This window comes from Brachyistius frenatus, unplaced genomic scaffold (genome assembly GCF_029030835.1).
Source record: "Brachyistius frenatus isolate BFR_SWC_R1_liver_20210118 unplaced genomic scaffold, ASM2903083v1 Contig_95, whole genome shotgun sequence".
Classification (NCBI taxonomy): domain Eukaryota; kingdom Metazoa; phylum Chordata; class Actinopteri; family Embiotocidae; genus Brachyistius; species Brachyistius frenatus.
This window is the reverse complement of record NW_027210694.1, coordinates 1,307,548-1,332,571: the sequence shown is the minus strand read 5'-3', so window position 1 is coordinate 1,332,571 and position 25,024 is coordinate 1,307,548. Positions and strand designations below refer to the sequence as shown.

Genomic DNA, 25,024 nt, shown 5'->3' with positions numbered 1-25,024 from the left:
TGAAACCAGCTGAGGCTACACAGGAACGCCGTGACCTCGTCTGTGAGTCAGCGTGGATCACCGACGGCCTGAACCCCCAGTTCAACAAAAACTAAAGACTAAGGATGTTTCCCTGCTTATCTGTAAGCATTTAATCTAAAAAAATATATATATATATCAACATGTCACACAGCACTGAGTATATCCACGATGGTTTCTGGCACCACGCACGTGCTGAAATGTACTTAATTTGACTACAGACAACACAGTTAATGTTCTTTTCTGCATGAAAAATGGTCAAAATTCAAACATTTAATGCAGCTCATTGTTCTGACCAAATATGCAGCGTTTAATGTTTAAATGATTGCTGTTGATTGACTAAGATAAAACCGGGTAGAGAAGTGGTGCATGAAACTTTTCTCCTTACTTGACATCAGGGATGTGAAAGCTACCTTACACAAAGACGTTGAAGGTGAATATCTGATGATGTTTATCGATCTCCTAAAAGCAACCAGACTCTATCTGAACATCCATATAGCAATTAGCTTTAATTAGAGCCTGATTGATACTGGAATTGTGGGTCTGATGCCGATAACAATATTAGGAAGTAAAAAAAAATTCCGATAACAATTTTTGGGTCGATATTCTTTACATGTATACTGAATACACAGTATGTTCAAACACATTGTCCACAAGGATCCCTGAAACGTGCTTCTCAAACACTTTTCACTGGTGACAAAGATATGTGATGAAGGCAGGATATGCTTTCCATTTTTTGTCCACACTGATATCAGTGCACTGAAACAGAGAACTTCACTTTGAATTTAATAATCATAAAAAACAATCAATTTAAAAAAAATAGCTAAAAGAAAAATGATTAATCGACCCCCAAAAAGTTTTTCTATCAGCTCACATTGACCTGCAAATATGTTGATACTGACTTATCTGTGAAATATTAAATATCAGCCGATTAAGTCGACCAGCCAATAGTTTTAATCATTAGGTTTCACTTCTTCAGTTTTTCAAGTCTTGCTTACAGAAAAGTAAGAGTAAGAGTTTGATACGTGTCGCTTCTGTTTTTATTTGGTTTGGTTTGATTTCTTAGCTCAGTGAAACATTAAAAACATAAAATAAATCTCTAGATACTGAGGTTCCCTTTAAATCGTTTTCTAACAAGAAACGTACTGGAGGTACTTTTTACACATGATAAATACTATTTTTTCTTGTGGGCAAAATCTAGAATTATGACACTGTTTCAAAACATATCTTTGCCATCACTGCACTTATATTTCTTGTCATTCATTTAGCGAACATAAAAACCAGCAGGTCATATACAGGACATGGGTATATTGGCCCGGCCTGAATCTTGTTTAGAAAAATCTATTCTCAGGCTTTTCTTCCAAAATTAGCTGCTGGGAAGATCCTAACCCCGGCAGCCCCTCACCAATCACCATCACTATCACCAGTAAGTGGACTTTTTCTTCTTTAGTCTCCAAACAAAGTGGCCGATATCCTTGGTGCACTGGGAGTGTCTGTAGAACAAGTGGAGACTCTCACGGATGAGATAAGCTGGATTTGTCTCCCAGAAATCTCTTCGGGGCTCTGAGTGTGGAGGTCAAGACGAAAGGTCAGGAGGACATGAGACACAACTCACAACAACTCTCCGGACAAGATTTCAGACTACGATCAGAGAGGAAACAAAGACCAACAATGGACAAAAGAAGATTTTAAATAACTTCATCACAACAATACTTTCAATTCCAGATGTTTTGCAGAGATTTGATGAACACGTCTGAGATAAAAGGGAAATGGGAATTCCTCAACCGGTCCGCAAACGGCCACACAACAGGATACAGAGCATAATGGTGGCAACCGTGGCACCTACGCCATCCACTTCACAGCGGTGGAGGAGGAAGGAAGGCCGAGGCTTGGGTGAGTCGTCTGGACGGCCAACAGGACAGAGACACTCTGCAAATGTTCAGCATTCAGCACAGGAAACTGAATTTCCTTCCCAAGGACTGTTTTTCTCATATCTTTATATGGAATTAGTCAAACTCCTCTGATCATGGTACCGCGATCATACCCGGCTGAATGTAAATGTCTAACCACCTCTGAGATAAGACAAAATATTAGAGGAATGCACTGCATAATTTACAACTCGTTTTTAATTGCCACATTAAAGCATTAAGGCTTTATGTGGCTGCAGAAGCTAAAAACAACAGCAATAAACTAAAGTAAAGGGAAATGTTAGTCACGCCGCAAAATGGGAGCACATTTACGGAGAATATTTTCCCATCTTGTGCTGTCAACACAACGCAAACTAGCCCTGTACTTTATGACTTTTATGTTTTCTTTTGCACATTTGTATCTTGCCAAACTGACTTTGGGGGGTTAAAGCACCAAAGTCCTCACCAGGAGTTTTGGCTGAGAAACAAAACACTTCAAAACAACCTCGAGCTGCTGCAGGAGGTTGAAATGAAACAATCTGAAAAGCTCACAAGTAAAATACAAAAAAACACTTTCTCTTTCAACTTTGTCTTAAACAATCCATCTCTGTTGATATTTGAGCAACGCTAAGAATATATGGAGGTTGCTCCAGTTAAACCTTACGAGTCTAATCTGTCACAATCGCGTGCTGTCAGCAGCGTATACATTTAATGTCCTTTAACGACCCGAATTCAGCGAGGCCTCGCTGCCGTGCTATTTCTAGGAGCGAGGCACATGATGCTATATGCCTTCGGCTCTGATGTCAGCATGCAATGCAGCTACCAAAACAATCACTGCCACTGCCGTGATGTAATCAGCTCCCCTAACTGGTCGAGCCGCGAGCGTTGGGCACCAAGGGCAAACGGAGACAGGTCACCTGTGTCCAAGCTCTTGTCCTCAGTGAGGAGGGAAACGATGAGACTCGTCAGGATGTTAAACTCTCGAAGTTTTGGTAACTTTATTTTCGGCAGCTGGAAATAGTCGTACAACATAAATGTTTAGACTGACCAAAAGTGCTTACTAACCAAAAACGTAACAGTGAAAAGTCTAGAAGCAGCAAACAGAAGTGGGACTTTGTTGAGCGTGTTATGAAGTGGCGAGTAAGATTTATAGTTGTAGATGAAGGTTATAGAGATAAAACGTGTGGATTGGGCAGCTTTGGGTTTTTGTCTCCAATTTTCAGATGTAAATGGTGTTCATTGGTTAATGACACCAACATTAAGAAAGTTGAAGACTTCAATGGTTAACCAGAGTTATCCATATCAAAGGGAACCACCAAATGTTAACATGGTGACTTCACCGCTTCTGTGTAACTAACTTCCTATGTGGAAATGTAATCAAAGCACGATGCGGCCCTCTCATTTGGCACGCATCGTATGCCACACGGTGTGTCATCAGTAGGTGAAATCCAACGGCGAACTCTCAATCAAAACCTGCGCCGAAGGTATCTAAAGTGGGACTTCTTATGCCAGGCGTCATTTCAACTACAGTTGAAGCTCCGCCCACTTATTGCTCACAGCTTCTGTTATCGCTGTGATTATAGTTTGAAGATAATGTTCGAATGAAGGTTCGCTGAGCCAGCATGAAGGCTGGACAAATCAGCTACCAGTCAGGGTGCGGTGAGGATGAAGTGTTTCTTTCTAAATGTCGTTCCAACAATGACGATGAAGCGATATGACGTAGTTATGGCTGTTTTTTACAGCTTGGTGAGTTTTGGCGCACAACAAACGTCACATGGTGGTCAATGCTGATTGGTTAAAGGCTGCTTCAACAGTTTCAAAATGAACCTAAGACGTACACCCGTCAGAACTGGAAACAATCCTGCATCGTGGGTGGCCAGAACTTATTCTGCTAAAAGCAGGCTACGATTGATCAGCACTGACTCAGCAGAATGTGTTGGATCACGAGATAAAACTCTTACTGCATCCTTTGTGGATGAGTTCGAGCAGCATGCAGGCACACGCAGTGAAAAGGTCCACTGGCAGTAACTCTTATCTGTTTTGCTGTCTGCAATGAAAAGAGATCCAGAGAAAAAAAAAAAAACTGAACCCTGAACGGAAGCGCAACAAGCAGCAAGCAAACAGCAGGCCTGATTAAAGAGTCAGACCTTCATGTAAAGTTTACTGCACTATTTAAATTATAAAATCATTTTGTTTCGCCCTGCTAATGTGCGCTGTGATATACTGGGCTTCCTGCATATAAATACTGTCCAAGTCTGCATAATGTGGCAGAGGTGCTTTGCTGCAGCTGTTTTATTGTTGGTGGGGCTTTTATGTGTCTTATTTGTGCGGTCACCTCTGCCACTGGTTAAAAAGATGAAAGGGGAAGCGAAGATGTTTACGTCTCAGAGACAAAGCCGGAGCCCTGTGTTATGACCAGGCTCACGGTAATCTGGCGAGGAGGGAAGAGAGGGTGGAACAGGATGTGGAGGTATCATTATACACACACACACACACACACACACACACACACACACACACACACACACACACACACACACACACACACACACACTGCATGCAGCCACTGAAGTCCCAGATGAGGGAGTTGTAGCGTGTTGAGTGATCTACCACATGTCAACATAATCTGTCCGAGGGAACTGTTATATTCACTGGATTTTCTGCTCCTCTACCTGTGCTCTCGGAGACCGGAGGCCACGGCGTGCTTCCATCGTCCTCTCCACTGGGCAGGTCTTTGGACACAGAAACAGAAGGACAGAGATTTGTGCAGATTCAAGGCCAAGAAAACACTGTTTTGTTCACTAGTATATAACATGTCAAAGATTTAATCAGCAGGAGAATTAAAACTCCCTTTAAATGCCTTTAAAAGAAATCTTAAGACATTTTTTAACTTAGCATTTTCTTACTTACTTACTTATTTTATATATACCATGTCATTTATTTTATATCACCTTTTTTTAAATGTTATTATTTTCCTTTATCTGTTAAAAAAAAAAAAAAAAAATTGTGAAGCACCTTGTATTGCAACTTTGCACGAAAGGTGTGACATGAATAAAGTTGACTTGACTTATAAAGTCGGAATCCTGCAAGTTCATATAAAAAGCATTTCATTATGTGTCTCTGCAACATCCCTTCGTTTTCTGTTTCGGATTGGCATAACAATCTAAGGAATGCATAATGAAAAGCATGAATCCTGCGAATTAAGGGCAGCTGTCGCTGCGGTTTGCGGTTACCCAACATCTACCAACCCCACCTCCTGAAGCTTCATCAGCAGCGAAGTCCTCGTCATCGTCCAGTAAGCTCGGAGACGCCTGGATGTGTTTCTCCGCCTCCAAGTCTTCGGGCAGCGGGACCTCCCCCCACACCTTGGAGGCCTGAGTCACCTGCAAGAGAAACACAAGACAGATTTATGGGGGTTGAAGTCTCGGCGGAGAAAGGTAACACCCAGTGCTACACATGGACCCTGGAAGGGTGGAGGGAAAACAAAAGCCGAGCCAGGAAACGGGGCATTGTGATGTGTTTACTTTTACCATTTATTATCTCTTTGAGGCCTTCGCAAGAATTTGCAGGCAAATAAAAGTTCATGAAGAGTCGTTTCACTGCACGAATGTTCAAAGAAATTACACAATTCGCTGTAGTGTGTTTTTTTTTTCTCCTCTTAATGTGGACGCAGTGGATGCAGTGACCCACATATGAACACATAAAAACAAAATATCCAGCATACCATGATTAGTTTACAACAGGCTCTTCACTGTGGAATCGGGACAGAGTCTATAACTGAAACATGATGTCACCTCCAGCAGCAGTAAACACCTCAAATAAATGCAGCAGCTCAGAGGACTTCAAAAGTCAGACCGTGATCGTCGTGTCATTCAGGGTGTTAAAAGAAGGGAACATTGGCGGGAGTGTAGGTGAAGGATGGGGATGGAAATGCAGCGAGATCAACGCAAGATAAAATTTCATTTAGGTTTAAAAAAAAAAAAACTCAACATACACAGCACCGGGGCTCGAAATGAAACTTCAGTATAAAAACAAACTGACATTGGATGGTACTTATTCTTCGATAGGACAGTTAACATGTCCACTGTCTTAATGTGTTTTCAGACCAAACGGGAAGCGAATTTTCGGCCGCTCAAGTTAAATAATTTCAACTTGCACGGACGCGAATTCGTGGACATTCGCATTGACTTTGTATGTCATCGCTCGGCGGTAATAATTCGCTTTGTGTTTGAACACACCATTAGCCTAATGGTTATCTAATCTAATTATTATGTGTTTAATGTGCACCGTTAGCATTTGAAAATTTGCACAAAAAATAAAGTACAGCTTTGGCTGCCGGTAATTTTGCATGTATTTGTCATAAATAAATATTACATGTATTAACGAGATGAAAAGATATTGCAATTCATCCTGAGGGGAAAAATCCACTTCTCTGCCAAATTTCATAGCAACCAAGGACATGTCAAGACATTTCACTAAAAACAAATACAAGTTTTAACATTTCGTTTTGAATTAAAAAAAAAAAAAAAAGACGACAAAATATGAGTGTTCAGTTCTCTCACAGCAACACAACACAAACCCAGTAAAAATCACATCAATAAAAAGATCCCGTGCCGTACACTTGACAGACGCGTCACACCCTCAGTGAGGACGCACAAAGCTCAGCCAGACGCTCTCATATCTGATCATCTTGATAAAGTTCAGTGTGCCAGCCCGGCCGGAGCACAGTGTGGGTTTATTATCCCTGCTCTCACCATCTCAGCATCATCCCGACTGCCCAGACTCCGGCTGTAAATTTAAATACGACTGTGGCAGGGTGCCCGCCCCTGGCATTTCCAGTTGGCATGGCCCGCCAGTTCCTATTTCCACCCAACTCTGTCAGGGTACTTTTCCCATTTAAATGGCTCCAGCTAATAAATAACTTGATCTATCCCCCCCAAATCCTCTCTCCCCTGACTGAACACCCTTACAACAACAATCCCGGGCCATTTTCAAAAGGAAACTGCTGACTAACCAAATTCTTTTCAGCAGTGCCGACCAGCCGACCGTTGGTGCGATCATCTCCTGCTTCCCACTCCCTTGGGATGGGGGTATCATCTGGGATGTGCTGGATGGATGCCGTCTCGGCAAAAAAAACCTTCACAAGCTTGCCGAGTGGCCTTTGACGGATGAGTCCGTGTTTGCACCTGATGTTAAAGCTAACATGTTAAGCTACACTTCTTTAAGGATGTCAGTCCGGGCCTCCTTGTAGAGTGAGTTGGGAACTACGTAAGAATGTGCTTTCGCACTATGCTATTGAATTCTAGGTTAAAAAGCCAGAGTGACCTTTACTCCCGTTCTTGGAGTCGAGACACGTCCGTGGTGTTAAAAGTTATCTCTCCCTCGAGATAAAGGTCTTGACGGTCGTGGTAATTCTTTTGAACTCCACCCCACCCAGAGGGAAACCAGCTCTCCAAGCTCGAGTGACACAAGGCACCCAAGCATACGCTCTGAAAGAAGCAAGCGTCAAACATAAATAACAAACATTCCAGCCAAGAGGAATTCCACCGTTTACTTGTGCATTATACTCTGCTCGCAATACACAATCTTTGCCTTGTGAGACGAAGCAGTAGAAACTCCGGAAACAGAGAACAACAGGACCCACGGTTAACGAGTGACAGGTGACACCAGCGAGGCCTTCGGTTTAACCAGCTGTTGTTTAGCAGGACCAGTGGAAATAACTGCATTTTGGTCCGTGAACAATTGATAAGCGATGGGAGAAAAAGTAAAACACTCTGGAAAAAGATTAGTCAGGCTGAGAAAACGGAGCCAAGGTCCTTTCAAGACAGAACAACGTTCAGCTGTCGTTGAGTCTTGCAGCTGGAGACCTGCTGTCATCTCCGCTTCCAAACAAGCACTGAACCCTAAAAGCGCGTTTCCACTACGAGACCATTTACTTGAGTTCACAGTCGTTGGTTTTCAACACCCAATTAGATTCCAATGTTGATGTCATGCTGAATAAAAGCCATTCAAAGCTTTACAAATTCTCCATTGGTATATTATTTGTAGCACAACAAGAAGGAATATCTCATACGATACAGATGAATGGCTGCCGAGTCTGTCGCTTAAAATCAAGTTACATGTTTTATCATTGGGTTTTTTGCATTATAACATTGATACTAAAGAAAACAGTGGTAACTAATGATGCATTAACCACCTCTTAAATGTTAGCTAGATGGCATTTTCTTGCTGCTTGTCTGTTAAAAGAGCAAGCGGCAACCGACAGTGACGTCAAGCTTTTTGGAGCCGAGCTCGAGTGGCACTCGGTGGTATTGCAGCTTAAGGCATTTCCGCATCGGCCTCATTTTTCAGGCTCTGAAGTTCCGTCCACTTTTGTATACATAATGCTGAATTAACCTGCATGAATCTGAGCAAAACAACACAACGTAGAACAATTTTGGAGACGACAGTGCGCTCTGAAAATGTGCACCTGGTGCGATTCTTAAAATGCACAAATTTCAAAAAATGGAAATCGACTTAAGCGCGCTGGCATGTGGTAGCACATGCAAACAAACACCCACAGTCTGATACAGAAACACACACACACTATCATACACCCACACGTCAACATTCTCATCCTGGTTACATGTCGGTGACATCCAGAGCCTCTCAGAGGAAGCGTGAGAAGAATTCATCAGGGGGCTCGATTCGCCCACTCGGCTAATAAACCCAGCGACGCAGCTGCAGGACAATCTGTGAGAAATATCTTAAAGGCATAGACAGAAGAGAAGAAATAAGGTCGGGCTCATGCAAGAGTCAGAGTCTCGCAGGAGTGACGCTCTCTCATGAAAATGTGTTACACTGTTTACTGACAGCAGCTATTGAGCTCACGTAGACTATCGGCTTTCGTCCCCACCGGAGCGTGTGATAGGAAAACACAGAAGGATGAAAGCTGGGGGGGAAAAAAAAAAAAAAAAGAGTAGCACTGCTCTTTCCAATCAGTCGATTCAAACGCCGAGTTGTGACCTTTCCAGCGAGCAGAAAACCTCCACAAGATGAATTCCCAACCTCTGTGACTCCCCATCCCGCCTCCCTATTTTTTTACTCTCCCTCCCTCTTAAAGACCAACAATATCTGCTTAGACTTGAAGTGGCGGGACGTACTAAACAAGGAATGGAATGTAAACTGCAGCGGGCATCAAGTGGATGAAAGCTCGACACCATCCTCTTCCCTTTAGGTAGAAGCAGGCTGAGAAGAAGCACTTGCCAGGCACCATTGAGGCCCCGAGCTGCAGGAGCCCTGCACTCCGTTATACTTGACCCGCCGCTATCTGAGCAGCAGGTGAAGGAGTGTTAGCAGGGTCGCACCAAATCAGGTCCATTACAGCACCTTGAAAGTGTTAAAATTATCTTCATACTTCTACACAGAGATTTGGATGCAAGGATGAAGGTGTAAGACTAAAAAAAAAAAAAAAAAATGGAAGGCGTTTTCACAGTTCTAAAAACCACGAGAGGAAGTTCCCCCTTCTTTTTTATGTGTTCATACCGAGGGAACTTAGAACCTTTTAAGTTCCTATAACTCTGTTTTGTGGGACTTTTTTTTTTTTTTTTTAGCTCCTACCTCTGCCTGGGTACTCTCCCTGTTACAATAGGAACTACATATGGAGGCACACAATAGTTGAGCCTCTACACATCGGAGGAAATACAGCGTGACTTTGATGAGGGGTTTCCTTCATATATAACACCGATGGGCTTTTAGTTTAAAAAAAAAAAAAATACAAGTGTTGTTAAGTTTGTATTAACATGTAATGCAGTAACTGACAGCACAAATGATACGTAATAAGGCTTCGAGTTGATTTTGTGAATCAGTTTATTCATCTTAAATGGAATTATGAGAAATTTGACCGTTCCATTTGTTTTAATTGGCCCTCTTGAACGAATGCTCTTTGGATCTTGAAACAGGTGAAATATGTACGTGAATGTCAACCAGATCAAGAAAACTGAAAATCATATTTCCTCATTTGGAGAAATAAGTGGCGGTGCTACATCATTTTTTTTTTTTTTTTTTTGCCAGTGCGAACGCAAACAGCAAAAGGCCTTAGAAGCTATTTAAGTCTGAAGGAAACTAGTTCCCGTGATTCCACTGATAGTACAATGTGTTCTGCAGCTCTGACACATATAACGTCTTCACATGTGGAGTTGTTTGTTTTTTGTTGATGTGCTCGGTCTGGTGTTGTGAAAGAGTGATGATAGAAAAGTAGGAAAAAGAACAAGAGCCTCTGTGTGTGTGTTTTTTTTAACAACAGAATTAAGGCAGTAGGTCAACTTTGTGCATGTTTGTGTGAAGAGAAACAGACTTTCCTATGTGTTGGACCGATGCTTGGAGTGGTTGGTGACTTGACAAACTGCCACTTCTGACACTAAACCTCTGCCGGAGCCCCTGCAGGATAAAAGAGCCCGATGAGTGAGGCCCTTCTGCTCTCCGCAGCTCTTTGACATTTTCCACAGGGATATAATCCAAAGTGATTGGACGGGGAGGAAGTGGAAGGAGCCTCTTCATTCAACACACAAACAGTCTTTTCACAATATCCATGTATTGTCCTCTCAAAGTGTTCCATGACTAATAACGTGGGTGCAACGAATACGCTCGGGTTTTCTCAGAAGAAGGGACCAGCAGAAAAGGGGGGGGGGGGGCATTTTTGAACACATGCTTGGAGTGCCTGCCTGGACATCTTCCCCCAGGTTATTCATTCGCTCTCCCACACAACAGCCATGCCGAACATTTTACAATCAGCTCGGTCTCGGAAATAAACGCTGGATCCGTCACGCTCTCCAAACGCTGGACGGACCGTTTCAAACAAGATGCTAAAAGAGTACTTCAACAACATTTTCTGACTCATTATTTATTTTTATTTTTTTTAAACAATCAAAACTTATGCAGCAGAACCAAAGAAAACGACTTGACTACTACATTACCCACAACGCACCTCGACCCGTGTCTGGTGTCTCATGCTAGCAATGTACCATTGTGAACTTGCTTTTTTCTAACTCTCCACTCACAGATTTTCCACTTTAACGCTGATTCAAGTGGCATCAGATTTTGCACAACTCCCCTGTAGAGCCACAAAAAGCCCCCAGATGCAGTCTCGCTCCCTGACACCCGCAAACGGACTTGAATGTGCAAAATCATTGCAGTTCCCCTTCAAGTGGTAAAAGTTGAAAACACGGAGCTCTAAATCACCTCTGATATTGTTTCAGCATCATCTGCATGGAAGGCCACGCCTGTCTGCCACACCTTGATAATGTCAAAGTAATTCTTTATACCGACATTCACTGTTTAGGGAGGCATGTCAAAATAAGCAGTCAGCCTGTGCAGACTTGTAAACACGGTGTAGCTACGCAGAGTGAGAAAAGATGTTTACAGAGATACAGTTAAAAGTTAAAAAAAAAAAAAAAAATCTAATTCTTTCTGTCTTGTTCTGCTGGAAGGTGAACACATGAATCCCGTTGTTATTATTACACTTTTGTACACGTGCAAACACATGCCAAAATCGACCACCTAATATCACACCTAATTAAAGCAAGGCTTGGCTTCCACTGTAGCCTGCTTTAGTGCACCGCTGTGTGTATATTGGCACCACAATTAGATTCATATTAAGTCGAATTTCTCAAGAACAACTGATTCTTACTGGTGCGCCAAACACTGCACTGCTAAAACTAAAGAAACTAAATCAATTAGATGTATTTTGTATTTTACGAGTGTCTGAATCAGACCCAAACAGCACGACTTGCAAACTGGGGTTGAGTCACCGTAATGTATTTCAGGCCAAAGGTCACAGCCTGGCGACAACACGACCAGACAGAGAGCAGGAGTCGTAATCCGGCTGCGAAACAAGAGACCCCTGCCTCACACCAAATGAAACGCTATCTCTGATGGCTCTTTTTTCGGCCTCGGTCACAGCAAAACGACGAAACTTGGAATCCGAGCGCAAAAGAGCCTCACAAGTTCTTACATTTATATGTCTTATGTGATTTTATAAGTTTGAAGACTTCAGCAGGCAGCGCAGGACTTCAAAAGTCCTCGCTAAGCATGGATATTCAATTCTACAGGCTACTTTACAGGTAAATAAAAGCCATACTGTAATGTATTTTCACAGTGGATGGGATAATGGAGCGTGACTGCATTCCACCCAAACGTCCCAAGGCGTGAAGGCCCAGTTGACGTCCACAGAAACACAATCTTTTCAATTATCGCCCCAGCAGGGGCCCCAGCAGGACTCCGCATTAACAGACCACCAAGAATCAATGCCAGGGCTCCTTTGGTGGGGAAAAACCTGAAGCACACTCCATCCCCCACCGTCAGACAACAAAAGCCCAGAAATCACCCTGTATGTACACATGCAGGTATTAAGGAATGCATACATTCACATCCACACCCCAGTCAGCCAGGGATGATCCTATTCTCATTTTATAGGGCTTTGTGGTTTGTGGGAAAAGGCCAGTTTACTAGATTGGAGGTTTAGCTCTTAAAGCTACGGTGTTCTTACTGTGAGAAAAATATACCAACAAATGTTTAAAAGCTAATAAGTAGAAAACGTCAGAGCTAAAATGCTTAACTTGCAGCAAAGAGATGTGCAAAATGGCACACAAAAAAAAAAAAACTTAAAAAAAACAAGTGTGAATGCTGAAACACAAATCGAATCCTGGCTCACCTGAACTGCGTGTCACATTAAACATAAACACCGTGAGAGTAATTCGTAGGGTCTGTAAATAGCGTGTGTGTTTCCGGTAACATTTCTGGGAGAGTGACCTGCCGGAGGGGTGCGAGGGGGCCAGTGCCGTCCCCCCCCCCCCCCCCTCAGACGACAGCTGACAGGCGAGGTGCTGAAACTTGTGGCAGCTCCGTGGGGAAGAGCAACTCCGGCTTGGCCAGCCTCGGCCTGTTTATATATATATATATATATATATATATATATATAACAGCGAGTCCCTTTGAAAACGCTGCTGTGTCACTTAAGAGGTCTGCTTTTCTTCCCACCGGAGAACCCAGAAGGGATCGGGGATCTGAGGTGCCTGAACATTTAGCTGACACGGAAAGACCAACAAAAAAAAACATCTCAGGATAAAAGATCAACGTGAGCTTCAGCTGCAGTAAAAGGATGGAAAAGAACTGTGGGAATATAATAATCAATGCACTGAGGACACTGAATATCAGTGCCAAATTTCCTTTCAATCAAACTGTATTTTAGTTTGATTGACAAACTGACAAACACACAAGATTGCCATTCAAAGAGCAATGCTGCTACATGTAAAGTCAAGGGATGACCTGAGTTATTAGCATTCATCCTCTGGCGACCATGAATATCTGTCCCAACTGTCCCAAACAACAGTTGGTGGGAAATTTCTCTTAAAAGACTAAAATTCCAACCTCTGTGTGGCGCAAGAGGAAAAGTCAGAGGACTACCAAAGTCAGAGGACTTCATCCTCTTGGGACCATGAATGTCTGTAAAAAAAAAAAATTGTGTGGGAATATGCAAAGTGCAATTATTTTTCCAATATTGATTATAGACATGATGACAGATTGTGCTGAGTTGATTTAAAGGTTTTCAGGCTGGTTAAGCTTTAGAGAGGAAGTAGCAGCAGCTGTTTGATGGCTCTGTGATTAAGCTCTGGTTTCCCTCCAACGATGGCAGCAGATTTTACCCTCCGCTCTTCCTCGCTCGCTCATTCTCGCCTCAGGACCAACTAATCTGACACCACCTGTTGACTTGGCCACACTTACATTGTCCCACATAATCACTGGCCAGAACTAGCTCAGTCTGTCAGTTCGCTGCACCCCCCCCCCCCAATTCCCCCCGACCCCCTCCGGCCCTCTATCATATTCGATTAGTTCATCATTACACTGTGGGAAAACGGAGGCTAAGTCGACCAAAAAAAGTGTGCAGCTTATGCAGCCATTTTCTGAGACAAATTGGGTCTTTGGAGTAGCACCATATGCACAGATTTGAACTGCGGTGGAGAAATTAAACATTTGCCTCTTGACGATAATAGATCCTTGAAATTGTGAGGATCTACGGCCCCTTTTTTTTTTTTTTTTGCCATGGAGAGAACACCCTCCAGACGTGCCGGCCGTAGGGAGTAATTTCACCTCGGTAGAGCCACTTTCCAGCAGTTCCCAAGGTCAAGGCTATTTGGGATGGCGATCTCGTAATTAAATGGGATTTGCAGCGGCACCATGGTGAAGTTTCTGGAACGCGAAACAGTGTCAGCATGTTAAGCACCTCAAACCGTTGAGTTTTGAATCGTCTTTTTTTTTTTTGGGGGGGGGGGAACCCAAGACGCACTTTGAGCTCAGAATATCACAACAAAAGCTGCTGTTATCTGAACAGAACTCTTTGTGGGGCGCCATCTGCACTTCAAAGTCCAAGGCGAGAACAAAATTAAGTGATAGGCTGAGAGAACAAATAATATTCTTCCTCAGCTGTTGATGCCATTAATATAAACGTAATAGGGCTGCAGCATTAAAGACGGCCCTCCAGATGTTCTGCGCTGCAGAGCAAACAAGACTGTGGGGTCCGATGTTGACAAAATCCTCAGAGAGGAAAGAGAGAATGTATTCAGAGGTTATCTCTCTGCCTTTCAAGAGCCCCCCAGCACCCATCCTCCTTATGGGAAATCACCTGACAGCTGTTTTTGCTAACCTGTGCACTACTGGAAAGCCAAGAGTAGGAGAGGACAAGAGAACATGGTAGAAAAAAATAAATATATATATATATACAAAAATGAGGCCTGGCTTCACTTCACTCGGCACAAAATATCCATGGGCAACAAGGAAAGGTTAGCTTTCATCACAGCCCACACAGACAGGCATGAGAAGGGCTCTCTTATCTTTTATTTACCAAAATTGCCATATTAAAATACTATTCATGTGAGTATCATGGTCTCAGTGCCTACAGTGAACAATTAAGAAGAAATCTCAGACATAATAACACCATGAGGAGACATTAAAGGATCATCTGATACTTCAGTAAGCAAAAGATAAACTCGTCTTCGTCTTCAGGCATAAACATCATCCACTGTTGCTATAGTGAGATGTTTTTTTTAAATTTTTTAATTTATCCTAATAGTGCTTGCAGGGCACGCTCTGATTATGCTGGAAATCACAACCAGTGAATGCGACCTGTGAGATCAAAGAGTCAAGTAACTGGTACTCTCCGTTTAGTGTCCGTAAAACCTCCCACGGAAGACATTTTACTGCTCGAAAGAATCTCAAGTGTTTGACAGCAACAACACGAAGAGAAAGTGCAAACAGTGTCATCCGCACTAGTTTGGTTGCATCTGGTTCAGGACAAGACTTGGAAGAGCCCCGTAGGGAGAACTGGTGACGGTGAAAAGAAAACTCTGCTCTAGAAGTGTGTTTGTCGGGCTAACATCATCCTAACACACACAAAATACATAAATAATAATAATCAGTTCCACGTACGCGACGACATCCGACGGTGATCGAATGCCGGGGATATGCCGGCGAAAGTGACCAAGTGCGAATCTACGTCCAAGGACCATCGGCGGCTGAGTTCCCGTGAATTCAGACTGGAGATCTACGAGGAATTCCAGGGGGAGATAAAAATACCTCAAGAGCAGTGGAGCTGCAGGTGTTATTACAGCCTCCTCCCAGAGGCCCCGCAGCCGGAGAGGGGTTGCAGGACAGATCGGGGGGGATGGCACATACCTGCCACCTACGGCACCACGTTTAAAGGACTTGCTGTCGCCGATGCCCCTTCCCCACATCCAGAAGTGTTCGGGGACTATTTCATGTGTTCGATACTCAAATTATACTTGGGAGAGGATTTTTGAAAGATGCCTTTGTGTAAAAAAAAAAAAAAAACTCTCTGCGATGTAAAACGCCACACATGCATTTTCCAGATCTGTCATCAGAGAGTACAGTACAGAAGGCAGTCTGCTGCAGTAGTTGGCAACCCCCCGCCCCTTCCCTTTCTCCTCCCCATTTGAGGTTAGGACTGGACAAGAACCAATAAACACTGAAGAAAGCCATGTTTCAGGGAGCGCTGTGAGTGGTATGAGGCCCAGCCAACTGCGGCTCAGTATTCTGGCACACCCACGAAAATTTACTCAAGATCTCTTCAAATTGGCGAGCCTCTAACAGTGGCAGCTTTCCGTTTAAACTTTGTTACACTTCGCCTTTTTTGTTTTTGTTTTTACTGTCTAGAATAAAGTGCTTTAGCAATTTTTGTTTTGACAGCGTATAATTTTTCATGACCAAAAATAGACACGAATGTTTCCAAGCAAATCCACCCACAGCCAGAGATGTGACCCAAAGCTTCGGCCTAACAGGGGACTTTCCTGCAGGTTGTCTTCTATGTTTGGTGAAGGAAGTCATTTATCCCGCACCCCCCCTGCCCCCCACACCCCACCCCGCCGAATCCAAGGATCAAGGCGAATCTTAACCGCCCACCAAAAGAAAGCCAAGCCAGCTTTGCTTCCTTAACGATACCCTAAAGGAGAGAAATGGGAACATTCCTCAAGTCAATTATCGGGTTGGGCCTAAGAGAGGGGATCAGGTACCCACTTTGTCGGCAATTCTTGATTGTCTCTCACCTCCTCCGTTCACATTGTTAAACTCCTGATTCAAACTCCTCCTGTCACCCCTTGACAAAGGGATCAAGGGGCATGACACTTGCAAAGAAGTGGATTATTTCCTGGAGGCTGGTTCAAGGAGATGGATCTGGGATTTCTTCAGGTGTAAAGTGCTTTGTTTTTTCGGCCCGTTTAGAACCCCACCCCCCCCCCCCCGCACCGTCCGCAACCCTATAAATAGGGTTAGTTAACTTGTGTTACTCTGGGAAAGCACGGGCCACCCCATTAGGCTCGTGTTTCATTTTCATCTTCTCCGTTTTCCAACTTCTCGATCTTTGGGGAGCCCATAAACGTGGCCTCCTGAATTCAACCTAAATTGGATGGACAGAAGGAAGTCCTCTTGTTAATGGAAAGAATTCACGAGGAAAAACTTTTTAACAGGTTTTGGCAGCTGTTGTTTTACCAGTCGAACACTCGCACAAGAAGCTCCTTGTGCTGTTTCAATGCCTCCAACTTTAGCAACAAGTATGGAAATCCAAGCCGGCCAAAAAAACGTCCGTAAGTGTCAGAGCAGACTTTGGATAAGCAAACAGAGCGAGTGCAGGATGAAGATATGGTTATGAGTGAGGGCTGGAGGGGAAAGCTGTTGGATGGGAGATAAACAGTCCCGTCATTACTTTTGTCCGAGGTCAACAAGGGGCTCTTGAGAGCTCTTTGAGTTTTCTTGCATCATTTGTACTTTTGCAACGGCATTTTTTTCACAATATCCGACCATGCATGAGTGAAACGGCCCTCAAAAGTTCACTTTACAGAAATAAAGCCACAAATATTCTTTATTTCATCCTTTTTCTTTATGGTTGTATTGAAATCAGTGAAAACATCCACTAAAACATTTCACTATGAGTCATATTTAAAAGCAGTGACATTCTGTATTTAGTTACTGACTGTATCAGCAATAGAACCTTTGGTGTATTAATTCACCAAGGCTGGGAATCTTCCTGTCTAGACTGTTTGCCTGCAGGGATCATTCAGCAGTCCATCACACAACCGAACAGCAGGTTGTGATGTGGTTTTCGGTGCATGAGTCCCAGATTGATTAAAAAAAAACAACAACAAAAAATTAAAAAAAATGATTGTTTTGGAAATATTCACAAAATTACTCCACAAACATCCACATTTCAAGCACCTCTGGTTTAATTGCCCCTCAGACAGCAACGAGCAGATGTACGATCCCAGATCACACAGCTCACAGGCAAAAAAAACAAAAAACAGAACCACACGTCTGAATATTAAGTGTGATAAAAGACAATATCAGGATGCTTGACAGGCGTCCCATTTTCCACCACGATCTTAGGGGGAAGGAATTCCCCCAGACGGGACCACGCCTGCTGGATTTTACGCTCAGAGAGCCAGATAAAGTCCCTAAGCTAAATTAAACACTTCCTTTTACCTCACTTTACTCCTTCCTCCACCAGATAGTCCCCAAAAATAAACTGCCTGCATGTAACAATACCTGAATGTAAACACGACCGTCACGACGGCGTCAACAGACAAAAACAGCAACAGGGAGTTCACTGTATGTCAGCAAATATGGAACATAGGACTGTTACTTTATTCAGGAGTTACTGAATATCACCATGGTAGAAAAGCAGGGAAACTATAAACAAAGTGATGTTCACTTAAATAAATCGAATAAATAAATGGAAAGATTAGTCTTCAACCCAACAGATATGGAGATAAATCAATTGATTCAGATGTCAAATGAAGTGAAAACAAATGATTAGTTTGTATAGTGATGGTTAAGTTACAGATTTGATTAAAATCGGTCTGATTACCTGTGTTGGAAACTCATTACAAAGGTTTTTGCAGTAACATCGGTGATCAGTTCATTTGTGGGACTTCAGTAAATCAATGCTAATAAACTCTGGTGAAAGCTTATTAGGCTGTTAGCTATTTAATCCACTTTTATTTCACTCTTTAAACTGTTCTAGAAAATATGAAACGTTTAGACGGTTCAAAAACAGGAGTCTATTGTTAGAGGGTTAGCTGACTTGCTAAAGTATAGCTTAATATCACTAAATTTCGAGCACCACATATTTGACTTTTGCTGTGCCACTTTCTTGAGTTTCAAATCTGCATTTTGTTCCAATATATTCCGCAACTTAGCTGCTGCATGAATCATTATCATAACTGATGGCTAAAACAACATTATGCAGTTAAATTCATTCTCCTCAAATTAGCTGAAATGAAACACCTTATTATTTCTTTTTTTGTTTGTTTGTTTGAACTAAGGAATAATCATTTCAACCCTGAGACGCTAATTAGAAACACAACTTTTATTGAGGCCATTCTTTGCAGACATTCACCTTTTTAACGACGCTGGTCCTGTGCTTTGTAAAAAGCTCCTATTAGCCGGGCGCAGGACGTAAAAGTCAGCAGTTAACCTAAAAAAGGTGGTTCAGCTGAGCAGCCCTTATTTGACACGACTTTACCCATCATCACTTTTAGTATGTTTCAACGTTTGTGCCAAAATGTTAACATTTATTATGAGGCCATTTTAATTTTAATAGTTTATCGTGTGACTTAAGAACAAAGGTCCGTATTACTACACTGCAACCCATTTGTTACTGTTACTGTTACTGTTTGTTACTGTTTTTACTACTACACATAATAAATTGGCCACAATCGAGCCGCAAACCCGATCAACAATGATTCTGGACTGGCGTGACCTTTACTGTCATTCCCCTTCTCTCTTTTTACACATTTCCTCTCAGTTTTTTTTTTTTTTTACGTCAACTATCTAATAAAAACAAAAGTGCAAAAAAATAATAATAATAATGATACAAAATCTTATAAATCAGGCTAAAAATGTCATCATAACCCGACTGTTTAACCTTATAAAATACGTATACAATTTTTGTGATTGCATTCTCTCCTAGAGTGAGCAGTTTAAAATAAACCCCGCAGGAGGTTCAACATCTATACCAGATACTTAAAGAATTTGTGTTTGGCTTCGCACCCAACTACACAACAAACCCGAGGGCCAACATCTGACAACCATAAACAAAGTCTGGGAGTTTCTTCCTTTCAGCGGCTGACAGACGAATTTCACCTGCACTCATAATTCAACAACAGGCCTTCATTTGACTGTGCACCTACAACGACATCTGTTTGCCGGGAGTTTATGCAATAATACAAGAAAGCAGGAGGGCCAACCTGCCCATTCATAGGAAACAGATGTGAGGGATCCATTTCCTACTATAATAAGAGGTAATTACAGGCGAGGGGGAGCCGGTGTGTCCGTGTGAAAATACGGCGAGCTGCGGTGGTTAATCAGGGAAGTGAACAAGTATATGATAGAAGGCAATGAAACTAACGGCAGCCTGCTCTCTCTGTGACTCATCGCCGTGCTAATGGACAAGCCGGCACAAGCCTGCTGACCTTTCAGGACAAAAAAGGGGGCAGAAAGAAGATAATTTAAGACTCAGCTTTCACCCGTGAGGTTACATCACTCCCTCTGACCTTTCTGACAGTGCACAGTAAAACTGTCTCAGACAGTCAGCAATCACACAACAATATTTTTGGACATGAATAAAATTTGTACGGAACATATTACAACTGCATTCGCTTGCATTTGCCAAGTGATCTTTAAGGTTTTTACCTCAGCAAACACTCATTCCTGAGCTTTAGTACAAGTATGTCTGCCCAGAAGGCAGAACGTCAAGCAGGATGAGCCAAGTCTGACAATAAATGCTGTCACTTAGAATATAAAATGTACATATACACCTTTATGTTTTTAATAAATGTTGTGAGTATTCTGACCGTTTTTCATGGTTTCAAATGTTTTACAGACACAGCTCAATAGCTCACGTTCATCATACAGCCGTCCAGTGGAAAAATCGGTGATTCATGCAAAACATTTTAAAATGTCAGTCAGATTTTAAGCCCCTACTTCCGAACGCATTTTTTTTGACACTGAACATTTCAGGGCTGACATTCAAGAGTGGTGTGGAAAAGAATGTGCAAAGTTTTTTGTGTGTTTTTTTTCGAGATGAATTTACTGGGGAATTAAATCTGATAAATATCAGGCAGTGAGACAGAACAGGTCCACAGCAGGACATTTACAACGGTTATATTAAACTTTTATGTAGACTACAGGCCTGTATTATGTGTGTGTATGTGATATGACAAGGGCTAGGTCCTTGTCCTGGACATTGCACCCAGGGCTGATCAGACCCTAATCTCGTCTGGCTGACCCGTTCTAAAAAAAAAAAACTATGCTGCTCTTGTCCTTCTATTATCTCCCCCAAATCTTGTTTTCCATGATTCCTGCACTGAGAAAGCCCTGATGAAACAACAGGCTGATGTTAAACCGTGTGCCCACAGGCAAGACTGAAGTCTGTGCCAGAGAATCTGACTGCCGTCTGGTGTTGGTGCCAAATTCTGTCCCCATTCTCCTACTACCCCCTTGTACACATGACAGGGTCATAATAGAGCCTCGGCAGGTGGGGCCTGGCAGGAGAAGGGGCCAGGGGTCTCGGTGTCCTGACATAGCTGAAAGAGCATCCTCTATGTGCTCACAGTCCACATAAATCACACGAGCGCTCATTTCAGATGAAGAACTGTTTAATTACCCCTTTTAAAGCTATAATTGCCAGACTTGGCTGGAGGTGCCGCCTGCATGAAAAAAAAAGTGAGGCCTTTACCGTATCTGATGATTACGGAAAGAACATCAAGGGCAACCGAGATCTCTAATTTAGATGAGAAAATCCAATACATGCACCTGAAGGGGATATAAAAAGAAATCAAGAAAGGAAATCTGAAATGGACCTACAAGTGACCTATAAGTGAAATTATGTGCACTGATTAGGAGAAAACTTGCAATGCTCAACAGCTGCTTGTCCCATTACTCCGTCCTCAGCCTTGCGGTATTGTAAAGGCACTGCTGGTGGCCGACAGCTACTGACTGTGAACTGTATGTTTCAACCATCGACTGTATATAAAAAGTAAACGTAGCTTTAGGGGGCTGAAAAATGAGGCCGATGCGGAAGTGCCTTCAGCTGCAATACCACCGAGTGCCACTAGAGGTTGGTTCCAAAGAGTCATAAAATTTGATAAAAGTTGATCAAATTTCTCCAAGAGTTATCTCAGTTTTGTCAGCTGCAGTCGCTCCTTCTTATTAGTTTTCTGGAAAGTAATCCCGTCACTAACTAGAAAATAAGCCCCAAAGTATCGCCGGGTCTCCAATCGTGATCGAGTCAGATCCCTCCAGCTCGTCCACACATGATCACTACCGGCTCCAAATCGCTCCGAACTTGCAAGATGGCATCGGACAAAATCCGAATTCGAGGCTTTATAATGGCCGTTCACAAACCAACGGGTGACATCACTGCTGGTTGCCGCTTGGTTCCAACTGAGAACACAGGCTGACTCACGCTTCCACTGAATATAAAATACTGCTACGTCAGGAAATAACTTTGGGTTTTAAAACTGTATTTTGCCAACAGATTTCTATATGTTTCTCCGTACGACATCGTTAATCTCCAACAGCGAAAAGCACATAAACAAACTTTTTAAAGATTAGTGTTCAGATGACTCCTCGTTGCAGGGAATCAACAGATGGTTTGGGTGGAGAGAAAATTATATACAACCACTTTAGCCTAAAACCACAGAAATTCCCTTCGCCTTACCAACTGTCTTAAAAGGCCAACCTTCAGCTTGAAGAGGCCTGCCAGGTACAGACTGTAATGCGCACGATGGATGCTAAGCTACTTTAGTCAGCAGGGTGGTTGAGACGTCTTTCTGTTCCTTTGTCTTTAATTGGCAAAGCACTACACGAACAAAGATACAAATCTGAACTCCTTCGCTCAGCTTCGCCCCAAGACGAGCGATCTGGAACAGCTTCAAAAGAGGAGTGCATTTCAAAATAACCAGAGGGTTCGGTGGTGATGGTTTCCAGAAAGAAGCTGTGATTTTAATCTAGGCAAACCCTCAACCACCAACAGGGTCCACATTCCTCTCTTATCAATAGCTTGATTTTCACTCCTCCATCTTTTCACGGCGAGTTGACTGTCTAATGTACCGCCACTCAAACTCCAACTGTGACTCATAAGAACCATACATCTCTTGGTAGGGAGATTGAAATGAAAGACCGAGTTGTAAAACAAAAAAAAGAGTGCAAAGCTTCACGGAGGTATAGTGGGAGAAACTAAACTCGTGAATGACTGTTTTCTTCTCACTGAACCAGCAGCTCAATCACAGCTCAGCCACTGTAACTTGGTGTGATAGGCCTGGGAAGCTTTGGATTTCTCCACATGCTGAGGTGTGCTGTATTAAGAGCGGTAGTTTAAGAGTTTAGATGAAAAGTCTTCGACTTTTATTTTTCCCTCTGAGAGCTACTTTGACTAAATGAAAGTGTCCGAGAGCTGCTATTCCAAAACAGCTGAATAAGCTTATTTTCCGTGAACACTAACAAATCAAACCAGGGATTCATTGTTTCAGATGTTATCAAGAATTACGAGAGGTACATTTTTATATTTTGGTATCATTGTAAACTGCATATGTGCAAGATCAGTTCAAAGCTTGCTGTGATTAATATTCACTTTTCATTAAAAAAAAAATAAAATGCAGTATGCTAATGTGTGTGTGTGTGTGTGTGTGTGTGTGTGTGTGTGTGTGTTTGTGTGTGAATCAAATGATTTTTTATTTTTTTTCCCTCATTGCAGGGCAGTTTGGCTCATGGCAGGGAACATGTATCTTCAAAAGCTGCAAACCTGGAAGGAAAATATTTCCAACCAAAACGGTCCTGCTCGGTTAAAGCATACTGTGATGGAAATTCAAATGTCACATTCTAGCTGAGAGAGAAAAATAAAAACAGCGAGGGCTTGTACTTTGGCATAATTAGGTCCAGGGGAATTCATTAATCCTCGGTTCCAGCGTGTTACTTGCCAAGTTATAAAAAAAAAAAAAAAAAAACTTGTGAAAACCTTCTGTGCAGCTTTGCAGCTCTGATCTGTGAACGGCTGACACGACTCTGGGAGTGAAGGAGATCTCACTCTGCCGGAAATATAAACGTGTCATGAGTGTCTCTGCTTTTTTACTCCATTATATTAAAAAAAGAAAAAAAAAAGAAAAAGGGCTCAAGGTACGGGGGAGATGTTTAAATAAGAAAATTGCTTGTTGACATATGAATCCAGGACAACTACAGTGACTCAGGATTATGGGGATTTACCAAGATGAATACACAACAGAGAGAAAATGGATTTTAGTCTGAAAAAAACATGAGCTCGGGGTTGAAAAAACAACAACTCCACCAGGGTTTATTTGTTTCATCAAATATTGAGGAGGACATCTGAACTGCGCACAGGAAAGCCTGAATAAACTTTGCTTCGGGGCAAGTGGGGTCCTCTCGTGCTGTAGATGATTCCAGGTTTCATTTCCCGAGCAGGATGGTGACTCAGCAAGGGGACAAATTCAGACCGTCAGATGCCGCTGCGCCAAAACAATGGCCGGCTGCCGGCAAACCTCGTAAACCGCAAAAGAAGCTCCAACGGTATCTCAGCACGGAGCGAAATCACGCGCCACAATTTCCTCTCTCGTTTTCTGAAACAATAGGCGGTCGGGAGGAAGGAGTTCCCTACAACAAATACTGGTTGACCGCTACAAGGTGGGAGGACGGAGAGAAAAACAGTAAAAGCTGGTGAGCTGAAAGACGAGAGAGGACAGACGGTGAAAACAACAGGCAGAGAAAATTCCTCTGTGAACAGGAGTTTGTCCATGTGTGTATATCAAATGGTTTGTTATGTCTCGTGGGACGACGGCTGACATGATAACACAGACCAGACTGGTGCAGCTCACCTCCCGTCTCTCCGGAGGGCCTCTGCAGCCTCCATGCAGGCCACCGAGAAGGCCGAGTACTCGAGAGATCGACGCTTCTCCACAGAAGAAGCAATATGGTGCATTTATTAGCCTGCTGTGTGCAAAAAGGTATCAAGAGCACTTTATACGACAATTAACCTGCACGAAGCAGCCAAGTATCGCTCCAGAGCTTGCGATACGAATTCTAGTCAGTCCGCCAGAAGAGGCCGTGTCAGCGTCACGTTTGGCTTCGCCTCGGCGTTTTCACGCATGTACGACCGTCATGCGACGAAGTACAAAAAAGCGCAAGGTCAGACAGAATCTGAATAAAGGAAAGCTTCAAAGCTACAATAGATACATTTCATTGGAAGATCAAGGAGTCTTAAATTTGCGGTGCATGCTACGCCAGGCGTTGAAGTGGTTCAGTCGTAAAAACTTTGTTGCTCGGCAACCGCAACACGGATGGTGTCTAGAAGCCACAGGAGCTAACAATTTAGCAAGCTAACAGGTAACGTAATGCAGGAAATGCAAAGGCCGAAGGCTCGCGTGACGAAACACAAAAGACCAGTAAGAGTCTGAAGAAAAGGAAGTCTCTCATGTCTCCCTAGCAACCGTGAAAGTTGCCAGGAGAAACGATCACAGGCAGATTTTAACAGCTGTAACTGGCTA

General features: G+C 42.8%; 1 protein-coding gene across 4 annotated transcripts in view; it reads right to left on the bottom strand.

The window, feature by feature from the left end:
* hspg2 (heparan sulfate proteoglycan 2) overlaps positions 1 to 25,024 on the bottom strand; it is a 95,407-nt gene that overhangs the window by 63,429 nt on the left and 6,954 nt on the right. For all 4 annotated transcript variants that reach the window (XM_069710855.1, XM_069710856.1, XM_069710857.1 and 1 more), the window contains exons 2-3: positions 5,179 to 5,308; positions 4,598 to 4,657 (exon numbers count right to left, since the gene is read on the bottom strand). In XM_069710855.1, coding sequence (XP_069566956.1) covers positions 4,598 to 4,657; positions 5,179 to 5,308 — 190 coding nt within the window. The remainder of the gene's footprint in view (positions 1 to 4,597; positions 4,658 to 5,178; positions 5,309 to 25,024) is intronic.